The sequence below is a fragment of the Cibotium barometz genome, chromosome 5 (genome assembly GCF_041138505.1).
Source record: "Cibotium barometz isolate CiBa-2024 chromosome 5, ASM4113850v1, whole genome shotgun sequence".
Classification (NCBI taxonomy): domain Eukaryota; kingdom Viridiplantae; phylum Streptophyta; class Polypodiopsida; order Cyatheales; family Cibotiaceae; genus Cibotium; species Cibotium barometz.
The window spans coordinates 35,334,140-35,355,918 of NC_141050.1; the positions used below are offsets into that span (position 1 = coordinate 35,334,140).

The 21,779-nt window shown below is 50.9% G+C and overlaps 1 protein-coding gene across 5 annotated transcripts in view; it reads right to left on the minus strand.

Moving 5' to 3' along the window:
- Positions 1-21,779, minus strand: part of LOC147638411 (uncharacterized) — a 175,799-nt gene that overhangs the window by 14,990 nt on the left and 139,030 nt on the right. For all 5 annotated transcript variants that reach the window (XR_015265871.1, XR_015265872.1, XM_086798342.1 and 2 more), the window contains one exon: positions 9,840-9,907. Coding sequence is in view for 3 of the 5 variants with exons in the window: in XM_086798342.1 (XP_086654468.1) it covers positions 9,840-9,907 (68 nt within the window). In the remaining 2 variants the exon portion in view is untranslated. The remainder of the gene's footprint in view (positions 1-9,839; positions 9,908-21,779) is intronic.

Below are 21,779 nucleotides of genomic sequence, written 5' to 3' on the forward strand. Positions count from 1 at the left end.
TTTTTTATGCGCTATTCGGACCTTTTGGGACCAGGACTCCGCAGGGGCTTTTAGTATGTTTTGGACACTGGGGTGATGTACAGAGCTTTTCAGAGGGCTTGATCTTTCTTATCCCCAAGGGGGAGGGAGTATCAGATGATATTCGGCATTGGAGACCTATTACGATCCTCAACACTGTCTACAAGGTCTTAGCAAAGGCCTTGAGTTTGAGGATCCAGCCCTTCCTGGGGGAGTTGATTCATGCTACCCAGACAGGATTTGTCAAGGAGCGCAGTATCCTTGACAACATCTTCACCTTCTGGGAGGCGACAGCCAGCCCGAGCTAGATTTCTTGGTGAGGACGTGATGCTTCTCGATTTTGAGAAGGCATACGATAGAGTCGATTGGGGTTTCTTAGAGGGCACTATGCTTCGCCTGGGCTTTGAGCCAGGTTGGATTAGAGGGGTGGCGGCTCTGTATTCCATAGCTCGTAGCCAGATGTTGATTGCAGGAGGACGGGGGCCGAGTTTTGAGCTGACCAGATCAGTCCGTCAGGGGTGTCCCCTCGCCCCTTTTCTTTTTCTCTTCTTTGCGGAGGCTATGAGCATGTATTTGACGGCAGAGGAGGTTGGTTTGAGAGGACTCCAGTCCGGGGGGAGGACCTGCTCGATGCTGAGTTTGCTGATGACACGGGTTTATTTTTGCATGGCCAAGAGGCCAATCTTCTTCGGGCAAAGCAGTCGCTCCAGGTTTTTAGTGCAGCTTCGGGAGCATTGATCAATTGGCGCAAGACAGTGGCCTTGGAAAGAGCTTCTCTTGCAGCGGCTGCAGGCTCAGGCTCCCTCAGCAGGGGGGACTTGGGCACCAGAGATTCAATGGATCTTCATAGAGATGAGAAGGACAGGCCTCAGTAGAGGATGGGAGGATAGATTTGCTTTGAGCATCCTGAGAGCTTGGGAGCTGCTGAGACCGGGGCTCTCTCAGCGACCTCCTCCTTGTGTTGAGGAGCGGGCCAGACAGCCGCTCATCTGAAGCCCGGCGGTTCGCACAGAGCAGGGTCATATGCTGGGTTCTCGGCCTCGTCTAGCCTGGGGACCTTTGGCGGCAGGCCCAGCACGCAGTTTTGGAGACTGGCAGGCCTTCTACAGTCTACCAAAGGAGATCCAGGTGGAAAGGCTGAGTCACTTCACAGGGGGGTTGATTATGAGGGATGATATTCAGGAGGCACTCACAGAGGAGTGGTTCACGCCTATCGAGCCAGTGGCCCCACGGTGGATGGGAGCCTTTACACAGTTGGAGATCCTGATTGCTGTCAGAGCTTGCACTGAGGATGGCAGATGCCTCTACTATGAGATTCAGGACGAGGGCAGACTTCAGAGAGTGGAGGTGGAGTCGTCGTTGGTTGCAGAGTGCACCTTTCAGAGGATACGGGTAGTGGCCGCCGCTTCTTAGAAGTGGCATATTGACCCAGACCCTGCAGATGTGCTCCCGGATTGGCGCATATGGGCATATGCAGCGCGCCCCTTGGCCCGGCTACAGTGGGACCCGGGGGAGTACGAGTGGCATGATCCTTATGCATCCCTTGAGGCCACAGAGATCACCTTTTTCCAGTATACTGTTCGACTGGGGCGGCATATTTTGACGGCGAGGAGGACGGACTCTCCAGCGGCAGCGGGGCACTGGCGACTACAGGGACTCTCACAGGAGTTCCTGGAGGATTTTTGGGCCCGGCTCTGGGCTAGTCGACAGGCCCGCAGGATCTCGACTTTCCAGTGGCTAGTCGCCCACAGGGGCTTAGCAATTGGCACCTGGCTTGTTTTCAGCGGTCTTCCGACGTCCTGCGTCCGATGCGGCCACCCTATGGAGACACAGAGACATTGCCTATGGGATTGCCCTCAGGCGCAGCAAATTTGGCTCCAGATGCTGCGTATTCTGGCCCCCCTCTCTCCAGAGGGTATGTTTACCTGGGGTGCCGCTGCTTGGTCGACTTCGTCAGGGCCTACTATGGGCTATGAGATGGAGCAGGACAGTCAGGCCATCAGATTCATTAGGGGCCAGCCTCGCCTTGTTCCGTCACCGGATTTCTCGTCCGCCAGCTGGACACAGGAGAGGGATTTACGATGGGAGCTCCTCAGCAGCCTCACCATCTGGTTCACCTGGAGGGCCCGGTGTTTCAGGGCCTTTGAGGGGAGACTGGAGCCTCCAGCAGAGACTGTACGGGGGATTTGGCAGGAGTTGATCCACACCCTGCGAGGACAGTATGACCGCATCCGGGGCGACTCGGATGAGGCGATCTTGCGGCGCCAGGCCTTTCATACCACCTGGCGCAACGGCCCCTTCTATACCCTACACGCGGGATCCCCCCGTTGGCATTACAGGCCACCTGTTTGACTTTTCCCCCCTCCTATTGTATGATTTAGCCCCTCAGTTCTTTGTACTGATGCTTGTATTTTGCAGCACCCAGGGAGAGTCTCCCAGGCTGCCTTGCTTTGTTCACTGCTCTGTTTTTCTTATGAGCAGGAGAGGATCTTCTGTAGCCCTATGGGCGTTTTTATATAACTAATGAAAGGATCTTTTCTCGGAAAAAAAAAAAACACATAGAGGTCCATTATCATTTCATCAGGGAGAAGGTATTGGATGGACAGGTTGGCTTGTCTCATGTGAAGACAGATGTGCAAGTGGCTGACATTTTCACAAAGCCACTTGGGAGAGAAAAGTATTGAGTACTTCCGTGACATGCTTGGAGTGCATGAGATGGACATGATGAGCCTCAGGGAGAGTGTTGAGATATCAAGCTCAACTCCACCAAATTGATATCATTAGCACACTAGGACATTAGTGTGTGGACAGTAATGGCGGACCCCATATGGGCGGAGTGTGTGGACATTTAGTCTAGGTTTACTTTAGTGTGAACACACATCATTATGTGTGTGTAGCTTGTGTGGAGAATAATGAAGAAAAGCTATGGTGCTTCTCTATCTTGTGTTGATGATTAGAATATAGATCTGGTGTGTGTCTCCTATGTATTGCCCTCTTCTATTTTTTATTAACTGGGTCACCCAGATTCTTTAGTTTTAGCTTGTAAACATGTTTTAATGTGTAAATGATGCATGTTTAATATTGTTTTGCAAGAAAGGCAACATATTTTTAAGATATTAGAAACCTGAATATAAATTTTGAGGCCAGTACCCTCCCTTTTTTTATGAAACGTTTTTTAAACTTCTGGAAAATGAATGAAACATGTTTATGAAACGCCTCGCAACTATGGAGAGGACGTAGAAAGGGCTAGGCAACGAAAGGGGAGGGGGGGGGAGCGCTAATGATGGCAAAGAAACGTTTATGAAACATGTTTCATGAAACGCCTGGCAACTATGGAGAGGACGCAGAAAGGGCTAGGCAACGAGAGGGGAGGGGGGGGGAGGGAGGGTGGGGAGCACTGATGATGGCAAGGATGGTGCGACGAGGTGCAAGCACCTCAGAGCGCAAGGGAGGGGGGGTTTATATATCACTATACTCAATTCTTTGGCCAGAACAGGCAAAGCATCACCTAAAACTACTCGAAAGTCCAGCACTTTTACCCATACAGGGCAGACTATGGGTGGGGGTGGCAAGGGGCAGGATGTGTGCAGGTGAGGGTGAAAGAAAGATCAGTGTGGTCGGCTTTGAGTTGGCAGGGTGGGATGGTGAAATCAGGTATCACTGAGGCTAACGTTGGAGACTCCATCAAGTAGTCAACTGTGCTACAGCCCCTATTATGTGGGAAGCATGTGAGTGCAGCCAAAGGTGGCCAACTAGACATCCAATAATAGATGGCGAGTCCATGGACAGCTCCCAAATCCAGGAAATGTCTCCCAAAAGACGCGATTGCACCTCTATTCTGTGATGCTCTATAAAGCCCTAATGTCCTCCTCATCTATCTCATGCATGATGGGCTCCTCAAAGCCAAATATCGGCACCTGCTCACCCCCAATTCCGCCGTTGAAGTATCCAAGTAGGAGGGCCTCACCCAGGTTGGAGAACTCTAAGATATCTCCATGAAGTGGTGCATATGGTGATTGGCCTCCCTCGTGCCGTAAATAGTGTGATTTCTCTGGGCAAAGTAGCAAACATCAATGTAGATGTATCTCGTCTCCATGGTTGCTAGAGGCGTCAGAGGCATTTGGTATGAGGTGGGTATGGTATGCGCCTCGAAAGACTCACTAAAGTGAAAGTTGAGAGAGAGAGAGTGAGAGAGAAATGAAATGATATATTAACATCTTCAGAAGGCCAAAATGACCTATGAGACTAAAAACGTTACAACAATTGGTGGATCTAATACAATGTCTGTGTAAGAAAAGCTAAAAACAACTAAACAACTATGAGGAAAAGTCAATACTAGGAGCTCCTAATGGATTACATCTGGGAGGAAAACTCTAGCAACAAAGGTAACCATTATACACATCACTATCCAAAGATGTCTCTCATCGGTCGATGGCAGATATCCTCAATGTCCTCCATGGTGAGTTACTCTGACTGGATGTCTCCCATGCCATGCTAGTATGGTCCTGATCCTCTGTTGTAGTCTCCGCCGGTGTCGAGATGGACCTCTCATCTTGTGGGCCTGGACCGCCCCATCTCTATAGCCCAATCAATCAGTGTACCTCTCGTGCGGCTATACTCTGGGGCTAGCTACAATGCCTGCTGGCCTGACTGCTCAATCTCTGGACGAAAGAAGTCTGTAATCTGCCTCTATAGTTGTCTCTCCCTCTCTGATCCCCTCCCTCTCAAGAGATCCTCTCTATGTCTACAAAGCTCCAGCAAGTATAATCCGACGCATCTCTGATCCTGGTATCTCATGACCCTAGAAAGTGGTCCGAAACCCTCTCTAAACAAGCAGTGAAAACGGCCTCGTATCTCATAATATACTAGACAGTGACATATGTAATGTAACTCTGTCTCTGGCTCCATCTCGCACAGGTGACAAACCCTGGCCTCAACTGGTACTCCTCTGAATCTACCAGTCTCAATCTCTAGCTAATGTGAGGATGTGCGCATCTGACCAATAGCACACCGTACCCCATGAGAAAGATGAGTATCCATGTAGCTAGGTCTAATCACAAACCCATCCTGTGTGAAATGGAGAAGATGATCTCTATAGAAAGCCATCTTCGTACCAAGCTCATGTGTCGGCTGTATCCATGTCCTCCTAGTGTCCAGCTGAATCAAGTCCTGCCTGATAAGTCTAGTAATCTCTGCCCGTGTGAGAGAGAGGGAGGGTGCATCCAGGGAGTACTGAAATGCAGGTAGCCTGTCCATAGTAAAGCCATGCAGCTGGAACCAAGCCGTCATCTGTGCATAAGAACATGATCCGTCTCCCTGTTATGCCAACTGTCGTGAAGACTCCAGGACTAAGCGAGCATATCTGTCTCTAGGGAGAGCCCAAGTGCTATGTATAAAGGAGACTGATCGAGTGAGTGCCTCTCCTACCAATGGGGGGGCAGCCATCTCTGCACGGATAATATCATGTGGTACGGAGGCCTTGGCCCTAATCATCCGGGAAATCATAGAAACCAAGGGCCTCTCCATACGTCTCCATCCATCAGTGCTACCAGCTCGGCTGTGGTGATCCACTGAGGGTCCCCATATCTCCACTCCGTACAGCATGGCTGAAGTGACCAAAGTGTCAAAGAGCCAGAGCTTTGTTCGAGGTTCCTGAAACTGAACCTACGAACACATCCTCTCTAGTCTCCCCAATGCTGCATAAGCTCTCGTCAATCTGGTCTCCGCTGCTCTCCTCAAGGAAAATAGTGGGCCACTAAAAACCACACCAAGGTAAGTATATGCATCTGTATACTCCATTGTCTCCTAACCATATGTAAAGGTGGCTACTGACCTCCTAACCTACTGTGTTGTGGTGTTAAACACCATCACCTTGGTTTTACCAAGGTTAACAGACAATCCACTGTCCTGTGCAAACGTGTGCAATGCATCCAAATGACGTTGCATCCCCTCTGGAGAATCTGAGATCAGCACAATATCATCAGCATACAATAACAGCGGAATCCATCTCCCTGCCAGCTGTGCCCCTCTGTCACCCTCCCACTCTACATAGTCTGAAACCTCATCGACGTACATTCCAAATAAGGTGGGAGATGTACGCGTCCCCAAGTATAAGTGGGCACTCGAAGTTGTATTCAAGTGTGTGGAGAGCATGGGGAGCAATTAAAGTTGAAAGGGGCCAGTGTTGCCTTGGACATGGTGTGGAAAGGAAATGTGGCCATCCATTAGGCTTAAAACAAAATAAGAAAATAATAATATTAACATGGCCAATAAAGCAAAGGCCACATGGCTGTCTATTTGGTTGCCAACGTAGCCGCCAGCGAGAACCTCCAGAAGGCTGGCGAAGCAAAAAAGTCAGCGAGACGCGTGAGAGAAGAGGAAGCTGCCTGGTGCGCGAAGGTGCTGGTGGATATGGAGGAGCTTATGGGCCTGAAGCTGGATACTCCTCAGTACTGGCATATGGAGATGGATATGCCATGAGTCAGATTGGAGAAGCTGCGGGCAGAACTTACAAACTTTGAGAAGAACGCCAGAACGGGTGGATATGCAGGCGCCCTGGTCATAGAGAGGCTCTTGGGTGAGCGTGCAGGCGCAAGGCGCAAAAGGGAGGGCTCACGACTGGAGGAAGTTGGGCGACTGGAGACGCCGCCTAGGAGGCTTAGCTCGAAGGCGCCGCCTGTGGGAAAGAAACGGGAGGTGGCTATGGTGGCTGGAGAGTTGCGGGTGCTTGGAGCCGCCTTGTAGAGAGCCGAGAGAGCTTCTTCGGCGAGTTGCAGCCAATGGTGCAGGAGAGGTGAAGTTGTCGTGGTGCGTGGCTAGGCCCAGCCGGAAGCGCCCTGGAGCGGACAGGGCCGACACACTGTGGGTTGGTGCCTAGAGGCTGAGCGAAGAGCAGATAGCAGGCTGGTGAGAGCTGTCTGGCATGGTGACAATACAGAGCCGACGTGTGGATTGGTGCCGATAGCAAGGGGAGCTGCCGTGACCAGAGGAAAAGAGAAGTTGCTCCAAGGGGTCGCCCGTGGTCAATGATCAGACAAGTGGAGGCCACCTCTGTGTGAAGTCAAAGAAAACAGGCTGGTTTCAAGGGCGAGTAGGTGGTGTCAAAGGCAACGGACTGGTAAGCTGAAGTCAAGTGCTAACAGGTTAGCAGCAGCCACAGGCACAAGCAAGGGAGCCGCCAAAGAGAGGAGCTGCCGCCTTTGAGGTGGTGTGGAGTCGAAGCTCTGGCATGGACAGGCTAGGCGCAGCCTTTGAAGAGGCGCTGAGTGCGCAAGGGGTTCGTGTGAAGCTGGTGAGAGCTGTCTGGCGTCAAAAGCCGTGGGCTGGTAAGGAGGCCGCTAGATGCAGAGTCCTTGGTGAAGAGCTGCAGTTGGCTACGCAAACAGTGGAGAGCACAGCTGCTGGTAGAAGGCTAACGGGTGATCTGCAGGCTGGCGAGTCGGGGTTTCTGGAACAGAGTGTGGCCGCCTCTCTGGTGAAAAAGGCTGGCGGGTAAGTGTGCTGAAGCAGGGTTGGGGATTCTGCAGACACAGACCTCGGGTAAGTGAAGATTGCCGTTTGGAGCCGGGATCGCGGCTGTGCAGAGCTGGAAAAGAAAGGTGGCCGCCGCCTTGTGGAAGGCCTTGTCTGGTGATAGCTGCAGAGGACGAACAGTGGAGGCAGCTGCAAGGGCTGAGCACAGCCAGATGTGCAAGAGAAGGTTAAGAGAGGCCGCCTTTGAGACTGGATACTGACGAAGAGAGGGCTGCTGTTGGCAGTGACTGAAGTTGAAGGAGAAGCTGGAGCACAGAGAAGGAGAAAGGGCTCATGTGTGGGGTGTTTTGCTGATTAGCTGCAGTTGATGTCACAAGGCAGCTCGAGGGCAAAGGTGATGATATTTTGAAGAAAGGTGAAAGAGGGATTAGCCAAGATGAATGGGGACAGCTTGGTGAGTATGCATCCTTTGTGTTGATGTGAAGGCGTCGTGTTTGTAAGGTTGTGTGAGTGAAGCTTCTGTGTCGGAAGAAGCGGTATGAAGTGTTGATTGGAAATCAAAGATGAAAGACACTGGTGATGTGTCTGGTTATGTTGTTATGTTGGTATCCTCTGTGTGTTGATTCGCAGGAGAAGACGTGATTGACGTGTTTGGTGGTGTAGTCCACGGGTTACACTCTCACAGCGCACTTTGTGCCAACCTTTGATTACCTCGTCACGCACACGGTGGAAGTATATGTATTGCTGGGTAATTATTTTGTTGTTGGTGCCCTTATTTTGGCTATCTTTCTGGTGTGGGTGGGTGGTTAAATGTGTGAAAAGTGTTCCAGCCGGTGGCTGGTGGTGCCCCCGTTGGTGTTAGTGTTTTCCAAGTTTGGGAGGTGAAGGGCTATAGAGGCAGGTTCTTTTTTCTTTTTTTCACCTCACGTCTCTTCAAGAAGTCCTTCTTCCCTTCCATGGAGGGAAAACGAATGATAATTGCTCTCTCCTTAGAAGATTCGCCACTACCTTCTCTCTTCTTTCCCACTCTCCATGCCTTTGTGTGCGTGGCTAAAATGCCCATCATAGAGAAGAGCTCCTTGGTTTCCCCTTCCGCATCATCACGGTCTTTAAGACACTCGTACATGTAAGGCCCAAGTCTTCCTCCTTTGCTCCTCTTCAATGGTCATGTTGATGATGGTGGGAGTGGGGATGGGTGGCGATTCTTTACCTTTCCTTTTCTTGGCGACCTCGATCCATTTCTCCGCCTCGTCCATCTTCTTTTGTGTCATGAAGATGTCTTCTCTTTATGTTGCTCCTCCTCCTCTCGAATGATCCTCATTTGTTCCTTGATGGTATTCAGCTCTTCAATTAAGGAGGGCTGAAATTTTCCATCCTCAAGCTTGCTTTTTGAAGTGGCTTCCAACTCCTTTTTGAGGGTTGAGAGTTCAGCCGCTTGACTTTTAGCATGCAATTTGGCCTCCACTAGTTCCTCCTTTAAGGCTGAAATCTCAGCCTCTTGCTTGGAAGATCTCTCTTCGAGCTCTTGGATTTAGTCAAATCCCTTCTCGAGTTTGGAGAGGCGGTTTATGATTGCGGTAACGGAAGAGTCTACCATCTTCTTGTTTTCTTTGATAATTGTGCCGAGCTTGTCCTCCACCTTCACGAGCTCCTCTTTAAACCCGGTCTTGGCCATGACTTTTTGCAGAACATCCCACAGCCAATGGACTGAAAATTAATCCGTGACAACAGCGCAAAACAGCAGCAAAGGGGGGGGGGGGCGGGGAGGGGGGGGGGGGGGGGGTCAAGTCATGTAGGGGAAAGGGAAAGAGAGGAGATTCAGCAGAGAGAGAGAGAGTTATGTTGCTGCCTTGGGGGCCTGAGGAAGGGTGGGTGGGAAAAGGGAGGTGGAGGGACTGGCGCACAACGGGCGGCGAACAGAGAGAGATGGCGGAGGGCGACGGCTGGCGCACAGCGGGCGGCGAACAGAGCAAAGGAAAGGAAGGGCAACGGTGAAAAACAGCGCGGAAACAGGGCGATGGGCAGCGAACAGAGACTGGGACAGAGAGAGATGGCGGAGGGCGATGGGGAAATAGGGCGACAGGCAGATGATGGCAGAGAGAGAGAGCAGAGCAGAGGAGGGCAGGGCGGCGCAGAAGCGAAGAGGGGCAGGGCAGCAAAAGCGAAGCAGGGCTGGGCGGCGCAGAGACAGAGAGAGAGAGAGAGAGAGTACAAAAAGCACAAACTTTAAAATCGGAAGAGAGAGTGTAATGACTGACTCACAGAGAGAGAGAGAGAGACAGAGAGACAGAGAGAGAGTACAAAAAGCACAAACTTTAAAATCAGAAGAGAGAATGAAATAGGTGAACCTTCAATTCTTGATTTTTGTCTGCCGCTGACACAAGACCAGCCTTAATAAATGCATCCTTTATAGCTTCTGCTTTTGTCAAGGTAAACACAAATTTTACTCCATACTAGTTCAATTACAAAACATTTCTATGCAACACCTATGTACTGATGTGGCTATTCTTAACATATGGGCCCTATGGTTTTTTAGCCCTTATTTTGGATTAGAGCAAGGGCGTGCGCGCATACACACACATAAGGTGGAATGCAGAATATGGCTACTAAATTTCCTATGGAAACTAGAAAGCTGGCACTTATATGGTTACTAGATTTACTTCTAGAAACTATGAAGTTGCATTGAATAGAGTTCCATCCATAAAGGATCTTACACAGACAACATGGCCAGAACCCAAAACAATGCAAGCATTTTTCCCTCAAACAAAAACATCCTTAAACCCTTTTGTGAGAAAGTTCAAAAACAGATGAGTGAGGCTGCCTTCACAGCCAGCCGCTCTTGAGGGAGGGGAAAGGACAAAGCCACAGATGGGGGCTGTAATGCCAAGTGATCTGGTATGAAAGGTTCACGGCTCCATATGGATAGAAGCTGCCCATCAATCCTGCATGATGGCGCTGGAGCAGTGATGACAAGTGTTTCTAAAGCTGCTCGTACGAAATCCCTACGGTTTTTTAGCCCTTATTTTGGATTAGAGCAAGGGCGTGCGCACGCGCACACACGCACACACGCACACACACACACACAAGGTGGGATGCAGAATATGGCTACTAAATTTTATATGGAAACTAGAAAGCTGGTACTTATATGGTTACTAGATTTACTTCTAGAAACTATGAAGTTGCATTGAATAGAGTTCCATCCATAAAGGGTCTGACACAGACAACATGGCCAGACCCCAAAACAATGCACGCATTTTCCCTCAAACAAAAACATCCTTAAATCTGAAATAACAACAACAAACCCTTTAGTGAGAAAGTTCAAAAACAGATGAGTGAGGCTGCCTTCACGGCCAGCCGCTCTTGAGGGAGGGAGAAGGACAAAGCCACACATGGGGGCTGTACTGCCAAGTGATCTGGTATGAAAGGCTCAAGGCTCCATATGGATAGAAGCTGCCCATCAGTCCTGCATGGCGCTGGAGCAGTCATGACAAGTGTTTCTAAAGCTGGTCGTACGAAGTGCATTTCAAAAACATTACATACAATGGAGGGGGTGTAAAATGCACATTTTGAAGCATGCAAGAAACTAAATGCTGTTTTTGTTTTTGCAAACCAACATCAATGTAGACTGATGGGCTACTGGGGTTGATGAATGGATTCAGCAACTAAGCAATACATTAAATCATTCACATCATAACTAGAGAAGAACATGCATAGGAATATGGATCACAACCAAGACGTGCTGAGTTCAAAACCCCACATTGTGCTTCCTTGACGGCATCACCCAAGGGCGGATAAAAAAGCGCCTACAGGCAGTGAAAAATGGTAACTATGGTAGGATCTAGGGCCTGAGGTAGAGGGGTGTGTGCGGGGGGGGGGGGGGGGGGGAAGAATATGGAACACAATTATAAGTCCTCGAATAAAATGTGTAATCTCCCTTACTTTCACTAATTTCCTCTTAAACCTTATTAGTTACTGGAATCCACGTGCTTAAAGGGTCTTAACTATTTTGGGACCTCTTCATATCCCTATGATTGAACTTTAGTCTATCCACCGTTCAATGTTCTAATACGTTAACTAATTGATAATGCCCTAGGTGCTAATAACTAAACATTATTCTTCAGATCTCCACCTTAATGATGAACTTATATACCCCTTTTTTAACCCAGGAAATAGATCCTTCTATAAGTTAAAATAAAAAACAGCCAACAGGCTGAAATACATGCTCATGACCTCCAAAGGAAGAAAAGACACTGGTGAGGGTAATCCCCTACCGCCCGCGGGGCGCCCGGAGGGGGGGAACCAATGGCTTGTAGTGCTAGTGGGGTCATCAGCACTGTCCGAAGAGAGGGGTCCTGCTGCTAGATGTTAAGGAAGGAGCCTGTAGTGCCAAGTGGGGTCATCGGCACTGTCTAAGAGGAAGGGACCCTACTACTAGATGTGAAGGAAGGCCTCTCAACATCTCCACATGCCGTCCGAATCTCCCTGAAGCTTCCCCACTAACCGCAGAAGGTATGAATGATCTCTGTCCATATGGCACTGACGGACTCCGCTTTTTCTTTTTTTGGGTGTGTGTGTGGGGGGGGGAGAGAGAGAAAAAAGAAAGAAAGAAAGAAAGCTGTATTAACGTCTACTAGAGGCCAAACTCGACCTATGAGACAAATCAATGTACAACTGTCAATGTCTTCTGGATGTCCCAAAAAAAAAGGACAAAATGAACATGAAGTAAACTATGAAAGTACTAAGCTAGTGGCGGGGTGTGATGGATGGAGCACTACTGCTAGAGGCTCAGTATGCAACCTATATGCGCGGGGTATACAAGAATGCAATGCAGATCTGTCTAGCTCCAACCAGTACCATAATGGGGGTGAAATATGTGATACATAGGCGATGGCGAGGCAAAAATACCTCAGAGCATGATCTCCGGGTGTGGGTGTGAGTGTAAGTGAGCTAGCCGCTCCTAAATATGGTGCTGATGTCGAGCCCGTATCTCTGTGATCTCCCTCTGAGAGGGGGAGAGAGAGAGAGCCATCAATTTAGTCGCTGCACCATGCCCGCCACATGTGCCATGCCGCAATGCTGCTGATGATCTCCCACCTCTAACAAGTGCCAACGACCAAGCCACTACTAGAGAGTTGGGAGTGGGGATAGACTCTATACTGCAATGGGTGAGCCAACGAGTCTGACCATCATCTATCTCCTCATAGTGGAGGGCGAGTCTTGACTCCGTCACCCAAGAAACTGTCCCCCGAGCAATGATGCGAGAAGAAGTCCGAGAAGTTGTAAATAGTCAAAGAATCCTCAGCCAAACCTATTGCGCCTTGGGGCAGTCCCAACGGCAACCTCGCTGCGACTCTTGTGGGTGGGTGGCTGCACCTTGTGCACTGCGCTGGATGACCACCAATGGGACCAGCCACGTGCCAACTGCTAAACTCCTGAGAGCTACCTACCAAAGGAAAAAAGTGACCTTCCGAGGTCAGAAGTTGTTGTCCCTGAAGAAGCTAGGTGAGATGTCTTGGGAGGACCATATTCTCTTCAAGCGGGAGTACTAGCAATCACGTGCATCTGGACCCGGCGGCCTAGGCTCGCCGAGTAGTGGAAAAAGGGGGTGGTTGGCCTCTCTAAGCCGAAGGGTTTGTCCACTCCCACTCGCCTAGGTCCTGCTAAATCCACGTCAAACACCGGCCCCCTCCCAAAGCCAAAGTTTCCATGACACTTCTCAAGCTACCTACGCAGGTGGGAAAAAAGACGGAAAGGAGATGGTGTTCATGGAAGCCAATGATCCGGACCCTCTGAAACTGCTAAAGTCCTTTGCTAGGGAAAGGGTCAGATGTCCATGACATCTGACTAACAAAATAAGAGTTGGTCCCCCAGTCTGAGCCTAGTACTGCCAAAGGGATGTTGTGGCGTGTGAAATCTCCCTGCCACTATGGAGAGGAGGGGTGTTGTAGGGGTTATGCCAGTGAGGAGGGATGGCTCAGTCAATGGTGATGAGGACTATCTACTCTCCACCTTGGATCTCCATGAGGCATCTATCCTAACTCTCCCGAGGAAGCCGCCCTAAAGCTAGTCCACTCGCCAAGAAATTGGGCTGGACCAGAATTGAGGGGGGCCCAAGCCATGTGAGAATAGCTGCCAAGAGGGTGACTGCAGGGCATCCTGAAGAGGCGGTTCTAGATCAACAATTGCCACAGTCTCTCCTCGTCCGAGGCTGGGTAGAGCTGCTAGAAGGCTGGCTTGAGGTGACCCCAAGCTCTCATCAAACAAGCTGCAAATTTGTCCTCGAAGGCAGTGCTCAGGCCTCGGAATTGGACCTCCGTGAAGATCCATCGTACACTGGGAGTCCACGGGGGGGCTGCATAGTGAGGGGGTCACCACTAGGAAGAAGCTGTCACGTGCACACCCATCAAGTGTACAAGTGGCATGGCATCATCAAGCATATAATCAGGATATTCATTCAGGCATATATCAGTATGAGCGTCATATGGGGGTGTTTTATCACCAACATCACCACTCTAGTCATCATTAGCATATTAGGCATTCATGTGCATTAGGTCGGGGCTGTTAGCATCAGCCGACAGCACATTAAGCATTGATGACCAGCCGACAGCCTTCAGAGTATTTATGGCAGTCATGAGCATTCAGGGCTGGCCGACTGCAGCAAGGCTGGCCGACCAGCACCAGTTCACTCATATAAATAGAGGCGCATACCATTCACTCCATCATCGCATCTCACATCAGCGTTTCAGCCCATCAACACATCCCATATCAGCGCATAGTTCAGTCCAGCTCAGTTGAGCCAACGCATCCATCTCCTCAGCGTTTCCTTCCCAGGCAACAGGACAGCATCTGCGTTTTCATCATCAGATCAGCATAGCATCAGTTCCAAAGCCATCCCTTCAGCATTTCCTTCCCAAGAGACAAGGGAAAGATAGTGGGACAGCAGTTCATCAGCATATTCAGCATATAGGTAGCATATTCAGCATATAGTTCATCATTCCCATCTCCTACATAGTGGGAAGCCGGCATCAAAGGGTGGACCTCAGCATTGGAGCAAGGAACATTCCTCTCATCCCAAGAAGGATAGTCATCTAGGACAGTATCATAGATCTATTCAGATCTCATTGTAACCCATTCATCTAATATAGCTACATTGCATTGCATTGACACTCTGTCTATTTCTTCAGCATCATTAAGTGCAGCTTAGTCAGCCTAAGGACAGTCAAAACCCCTTCACATGTCACATTGGTATCAAAGCGTTACAGGGTAGCCAGCCTTAGATCATTTTCATTCCATCAGTCATTCAGTCAAACATCATGTTAATCGCTTCTGCATAGTTAAATCCAGTTCTCAAAATCTTGCAAGCCATCCTTAGGGATTTTCCCTTAGGTATGCATTAGTAACCCATCCATCTACAATCTAGGGTTGCACATGGCTTGCATAGCAGTCATCTTAGCAGTCAGTCTTGCATCTGCAAGGCATACATATTTGCCCATGAATTCTCTGGGGAAGAATGACATCCATCATCAAAGGAGTTCATAACTTTTGGGCTTCAACAGGCAACACCAGGGAGAGTCTCTTCCGCAGAAGAAGACGGAAGTTGGCTCCAAGATCGCCTCAGCAGGTTCAGAGCTTCAGGAATGACGGAGATGGTAGGTGAAAGGTTTCCACACAGACAGGTCAGGGGTGACTCAGGTATTTCCAAGCAGTTTTAGCAGCATTTGCCATTCAGTTCCCACAGTAGACAAGTCTTTGGCTCAAAGGATTCCACTCCTACAGACGACCTCAATCCCGGCAACAGAAGTCAGAAGGGGGCAATGGTTCAGGGGAGAAGGATCACCAGAGAAGTCGGAAGGTTGCCAGGTATACTACCCAGCAACAGTTTAGCAGAGGGAAATGTCACGTGCACACCCATTAGGTGTACAAGTGGCATAGCATCATCAGGCATATAATCAGGATATTCATTCAGGCATATATCAGTATGAGCATCATATGGGGGTGTTTTATCACCAACATCACCACTCTAGTCATCATGAGCATATTAGGTATTCATGTGCATTAGGTCGGGGGTATTTTTTTTTTCCGAGAAAAGATCCTTTCATTAGTTATAAAAAACGCCTGCTGGGCTAGAAAAAACCTCTCCTGCTCATAAGAAGGTAAGAGCAGAGATCCAATCAAGGCAGCTAGGGAGACTCTCCCTAGGTGCAAAAAAAGTACAAATATCAGTACAAATACGTGAGAGGCTATATCATACAATAGGAGGGCGGAAAATCCAAACAAGTGGCCTGTAATGCTAGCGGGGGTACCCGCGTTGTGTGATGTTTTTTGGGAACCTCAACTCAACTTGTACATGTGTACATGAGTGCTGTTGGTGTTGTGGTGAAGTCGTGGGAGCACCCATTGACTCGGTGTGGGCGTCGTGGATGCGGCAGTCAGGCATAGGGTCTTGATGGAAGTGTGTGCAGAGACAATGTTGGGATTCTGGAAGCACAGGCTCGTTCGGAACATAGTTGCTGAAGGCAGAATCAGTTGTTCGATGGCTCGTATTTGTGCGCGGCCATTTGATTTGTGCGGGCACGTCAAAATATAAGCGGGCACTTGAGGTCGCATTGAAGGTATGTGGAAGGGAGGGCAAATAAATATGAAGGGGCTATGTGCCATGGGCATTTAGTGTGAATGAGGTGAGGGTGGCCATCATTGAAGTTTTAAAAAAATAAAAATGATATTTATATGGGGAGGCCACTTGGCTATTTGTTTTGAATGCCAACGCTGCTGCCAACGTGCGCATTCCAGAAGCTGGCGAGGAGGGTTACGTGTACAGGCCCTACAGTCGCAGCTGAAAGAAGACGGTGGGGGTGTTGTTTTCTGGGGGGAACCTGCAGGCGCAGCTGGACGAAGAGAGGAGGTGACCTTGTTGTTTTGAGGGAGGCAGCTGCGAGAGGATAGCAACGAGGGGGCCTCTCTTTTGGGAGAGTGAAGGAACTGGTGCAGCCGCGGGTGTGGTTGCAGTGAAGGTGTGGAGGGCTGCAGAGGAGCAGCGGGGAGAGGAGTGGACACAGAGACGGGGGGCAGGAGGCCACCGTTGTGTGTGCGCGAGGACTGCGAGCAGACGACGGAGAGGAGTACAGCGGGGAGCCGACGGGCAGGTGAGGAACCCGGTGTGGTTTGTGGACGAGTGCAGCTACAGGCTCTGGGGCGCAACTCTGCAAAAAGCGAAGGGAAGAGGCAAGGCGTTGTTGTTGTTTGGTCTGGGTCGTTGAGGAGAGCAGCGGCTAGAGGAGCCGACTGAAGCCAGAAACGGGAGCTGTTGGTTGATGGTGACGGATTGCATGTGTGGAGCGCAGCTGCAGTAGGTAGCACATGAGGTGCCAAAGAATGAGATGCGGGCTGACGGGCTGCAACAGAGTGGCTGGTGAAGTGCTGAAGAAGCCGACGGGTAGGCGAGGAGCAAAGAAAGAAAGATTGTGGTCGTGGAGCCACACGTGTGTGTGAGGGTTAGCATTGCAGAGGCAAAACAGGCTGGTGCAGCTTAATCTTCGTGCGTTCATAGCTGCAGAAAGAGGAAGCTGTGAAGGAAAGTGTGGGGAGCCGCCAAAGAAGGGCAGAGGCTAAGAGCAGTGGCTGGTTTTGGTTTTATCCATTGAGGACCGGCAGTGTGCTGGAGGTGTAGCCGAGGGGACCTCAGCTGAGGTGCAGAGCAGAGAATAAAGAGGTCGGCTGCAGAGAAGCAAGGAGCGAAGGGATTTGGAGCGACCAGGAGCTGGAGAGGGCTGATTACGAGCGGTGCTTGGTGTAGCTGGTGTCTGGGATATCTTGGGATATCCGACTCTGTAAAGGTTAAGGTCTTTTCTGAAATATGAGTCTTGTTCATGCTCTTTGGTCAGGTGTTCTGGTGTGTTTGCATGCGTGTGTGGAAGTGTGGCATGCTATAAGGGCGTAGACAGCTTTACCGCTTCCGTGCCATCACTTTTTGGTGCCTCCACAGAGGAGCAGATTTCCTCTGGTTTGTGGAAGAAGAAAAAGGGCTGTGTGAAGAAAGATTTGGAAATGGCTCAGGATTTTCCGGAGTATTGGGGATTGCCACAGGAGAATGCAACCAGGTTTCTGGAGAAAATGGAGTTTACAGCTTTGATGAAAGACAGGGCAACCCCGGAGATCCTTTCTCGGATTTTGGCTTATTGCTTGCAGGGTGATGCAAAAGTATGGCTACAGATGTTTGTGGCTACACACAGGAATGTTCATCGACAGGATCCTGAGTACCGTGTAGTCAGAGCTGCATTTTTGGCACAGTATGTTCGTGTGAAGAGTCCGAATGAAGTGTGGAAGGAGTTGTGTAACATTCAGCAGAAGGATGGTCAGGATGTGGATCAGTACTTGATAGAGTTTGGTAGACTGTGGAGTCTATGGTGTGAGGCTCTGATTCCTGAAGTACCCCCGCAGATGATAAAGAGGGAGCGGTTTGTGGCAGGTCTGGAGCCAACGATACGTCTGAAGGTGGAACTGAAGAACCTGAATAGCTTTGAGGAGGCTGTCAGAGTAGCTCGAGAGAAGGAGTGGAAGGTGAAGCGTCTGAGGCAGTTGGGAATGCGGGAAGAGCCAAAGAGGTTTGTGAAGATACCAGGGATTGAGAGTATGCATCCTGGAAGAAAAGCTGCTGTTGTTCCTAAACAGGAGGATTCTTTGAAGAGGGAGGTTCATGATGCAGTGGAGCTCATGAAGTCTTTAAGCTTGAATTGGATAGAGTCTGCCGGAAAAGAACGAGGCATAGGTGTTATGGGAAAGAAGCCTGATGCATCATCTGGTTTTGGAGGAAATTCAGTAGATATTGGAAGAGGGAAAGGGTATCTGAGTGATGTGCAATGCCGGAATTGTGGTGAGTGGGGTCATATGAGTCCGCAATGTGAGAGACCAGCCAAAGCTAATGGTGGAATATATCAATTGCCTATGGGAATGAGTGATAGGGTGAGTGGCCCTAATATGCAGGTGAAGGAGGCAATTCAGCCCAGTGTTTGTGAGGTCCATGAGGTCACAGTTGCAGAGCAGGATATGGGACAGGTTAGCCTGTTGGGAATGGAGAAGGATGAGGTTTCTGGAATCAGCCCTGAAGAGCTTTCAGAAGGTGAGAAGGAGGAGGATGGGAGTGTTGATGATGTTGTGGATTGTGAGCAGGTGCCAGTACTTCAGCCAGTCAAGGTGGAGTGTAATGATCAAGGTGTCACTAATGAAGGTGCTGTGGATGGAGCCCATGTGGATGATCCGGGTGATGAGTTGGATATTGCAGCCTGTTGTGAGAGTGTGGATGGTGAGCTGGACAGTGTACTTGATAGTGCACTGGATGATCTGTTGGAGATGGCTTCCTTGACTAACCTCCTGGCGGGCCTGGCTCAGCAGGGACGCCACCCACTCACATGTAGGCTGCTGCTCCTGAAGGCGATGGAGCGAAGCAATGTTGAAGTCTCCCTCAACACACCAAGGATAGAGGATATCCGTGAAGCCCGAATCGGCATGAAAGGTCTCAAGCAAGGTCGGTGCTCAAGCATGGTCGGTGCTCAAGCATGGTCGGTGCTCAGTGCCCGCCGGGCTGCAGATGAGCGCCAGGGTGCTGCCAGGGCCTCCCAGGGAGCTGAGGCGAGCGGAGGGGGAGGAGGGGAGGGGGGAGAGGGGGGTGGAGAAGGAGCAAAAACGGGAGCGGGAACGGAAGGAGGCGAAGGTGGAAGCGAGGCGGGAGGGGGAGGGGGAGGGGGAGGGGGGGTGGGGGCGAAGGAGGGGGGTGCTGGCATCTCCTGATCCTCAGTCTGCGCTAGGGTCTCCTCTTGGAGGAGAGCAAAGCTGTTCCTCACTGGAACCTAGTGATGCTGAGACTGTGGCTGCTGCTGCATCCGCCGACTCTGGGCCTGCTGCTGTGGCTGTCTCCCTCTACGGCGCTCCTGTCCAGGCTGCCACTTCGAGGTCTCTGTGGGCTGAGCAGGTGTCCCGAATGCTGCCTGCCAAGCCGCATCTGTGGGCGGGCCATCGGGGGCCTGCTGCTGCGGTGAAGGTCGGGGTCTCCTGTGAGGGAAGGCCTTGGCCATGTGGCCTACCTGCCTGCATATAAAACACTGGTTCGGGAGCCCCGAAAACTCCACTCTTTGATCGATCCACCCCCCCCCCCCCCCCTATCCTAGGTAGCTGAATGACCTTCGGAAGGGAGGAGATGTCAAAAACCAAAACTCTGACCAAAGGCAGGCCAGCTGCTCTAGCCACCAGTGAAGCTACTGTGGGGCCAGTCTCAAGCACCGAGCCCACCAATGCTCCTATCCTAGAAAGGAGCGGAAGGTACTCGCGTCGGAGTCCATGGAAGCAAACTGTGACATGGAAAAGGTGCTCTCCCTGCTCGGCCGCTGCTGGGTCGAAGCCATGCTACCATGGCCTGAAGAATGCCCGAGCGGCCCTGATGTCAAGGGCACTCATGGCTAGGACCTGGGCCACGCTCTGGGCTGTCTCGAACTCAATCTCGTAGTGTCCACGGCCCAGTAACTAAACGTCCAGGATCTTGTCCACATCTGCAAGAAGGCGGGCCTGGAGAAGATCTCGGATCTCCCCTTTGCTAGGGGCGAGTGCCGACTATACGGCAAATGGTGGAATGTGCCTAGAGGCGTTCCACCTCTGCGGCGAGGCTCGCTTCCTCTTCTAGCGAAAGAGAAAGCCTGATGGGGGTATCCTCAAGGGCGGGCGAGGGGCTGCGGAAGAGTCCCTCAGAGGTGGGGCAGGAGGAGCCTCCATCAGTGTCTGAAGCTTAGTCGAAGGCGGAGCGGATGCGGAGTGTCCTGCAAGAACCGAGCTACACAATAGGCGGAGCAGGGAGGGGCTGAGGGGGAAAGGTGGAAGACAGAGGGGGAAGGGGCTGAAAACAGAGGGGGGGCGGAAGGAAGCGCGAAAAGGGGGTGGGGGAGGGGCGTAAGGCAGAGGCGGCGAAAAGGCAAGGGGGGGCGGAGGAAACGCGAGAAAGGGGGGGAGGGGGGGCAAGGGCAAGAGGCAGGAGGAGGGGGTTGGGTCACGAAGGAAGGGGAGGTGCAGGGGGGCGCGAAGGAGGTGGATCAGGGGGACGGCGAGCGCGAAAGAGTAGGGGCGGGGGGGCGCAAGAAGACCAGGCGGTGGAGCAGACAGAGAGGACAGGGCAAGTTGGAAGAGGCAGACGCGAGGGCGGGGAGGGGGGGTGTGTGCAGGCGGCAGCGCGAGCAGGGGGGGAGCGGAAGCTTCAGCGAGCTCTGTCGTGATGCTCTAGTTAGGTCGGGGCTGTTAGAATCAGCCGACAGCACATTAAGCACCAGCCGACAGCATTGATGATCAGCTGACAGACGTCAGAGTATTTATGGCAGTCGTGAGCATTCAAGGCTGGCCGACTGCAGCAAGGCTGGCCAACCAGCACCAGTTCACTCATATAAATAGAGGCGCATACCATTCAGTCCATCATCGCATCTCACATCAGCGTTTCAGTCCATCAGCGCATCCAAGTTCAGCGCATAGTTCAGTCCAGCTCAGTTCAGCCAACGCATCCATCTCCTCAGCGTTTCCTTACCAGGCAACAGGCAAGCATCTGCGTTTTCATCATCAGATCAGCATAGCATCCGTTCCAAAGCCATCCCTTCAGCGTTTCCTTCCCAGGAGACGAGGGAAAGACAGTGGGACAGCAGTTCATCAGCAAATTCAGCATATAGTTCATCATTCCTATCTCCTACATAGAGAGAAGCCGGCATCGAAGGGTGAACCTCAGCATTGGAGCAAGGAACAGTCCTCACCATCAGTATTCAGGATCATACATCTATTCAGATCTCATTGTAACCCATTCATCTAATATAGCTGCATTGAATTGCATTGACACTATGTCTATTTCTTAAGCATCATTAAGTGCAGCTTAGTCAGCCTAAGGTTGTGTTTACGACAATCAAAACCCCTTCACATGTCACAGAAGCCCTCTAATGATCAACTTACCCAACAAGGCTTGGCTCTATACCACTGACTGATGCCCAACCCTCCACATGTTCGAGGCTGAATAATCACTATCCAGCCCACCTTGGCCCAAGCTCGCCGGCCGTACAACCCAGCCCATAGAAAATTCCAGATCAGTCCTGCTGCACCTGACCCTAGTTAGGAGAACATGGTTGGCCACAATCACGCGGCTAGTGAGGGAGAGGCAGGTAGTCCTCCAATACAAAAGCTGCTTCCAAATGCTCAATAGAAGGGGGGCAAGCTCTTGAGTGGCTGAGATGTCAATCCCTACCTGACACCCAAGGTATCTGACCGGGGTGCCC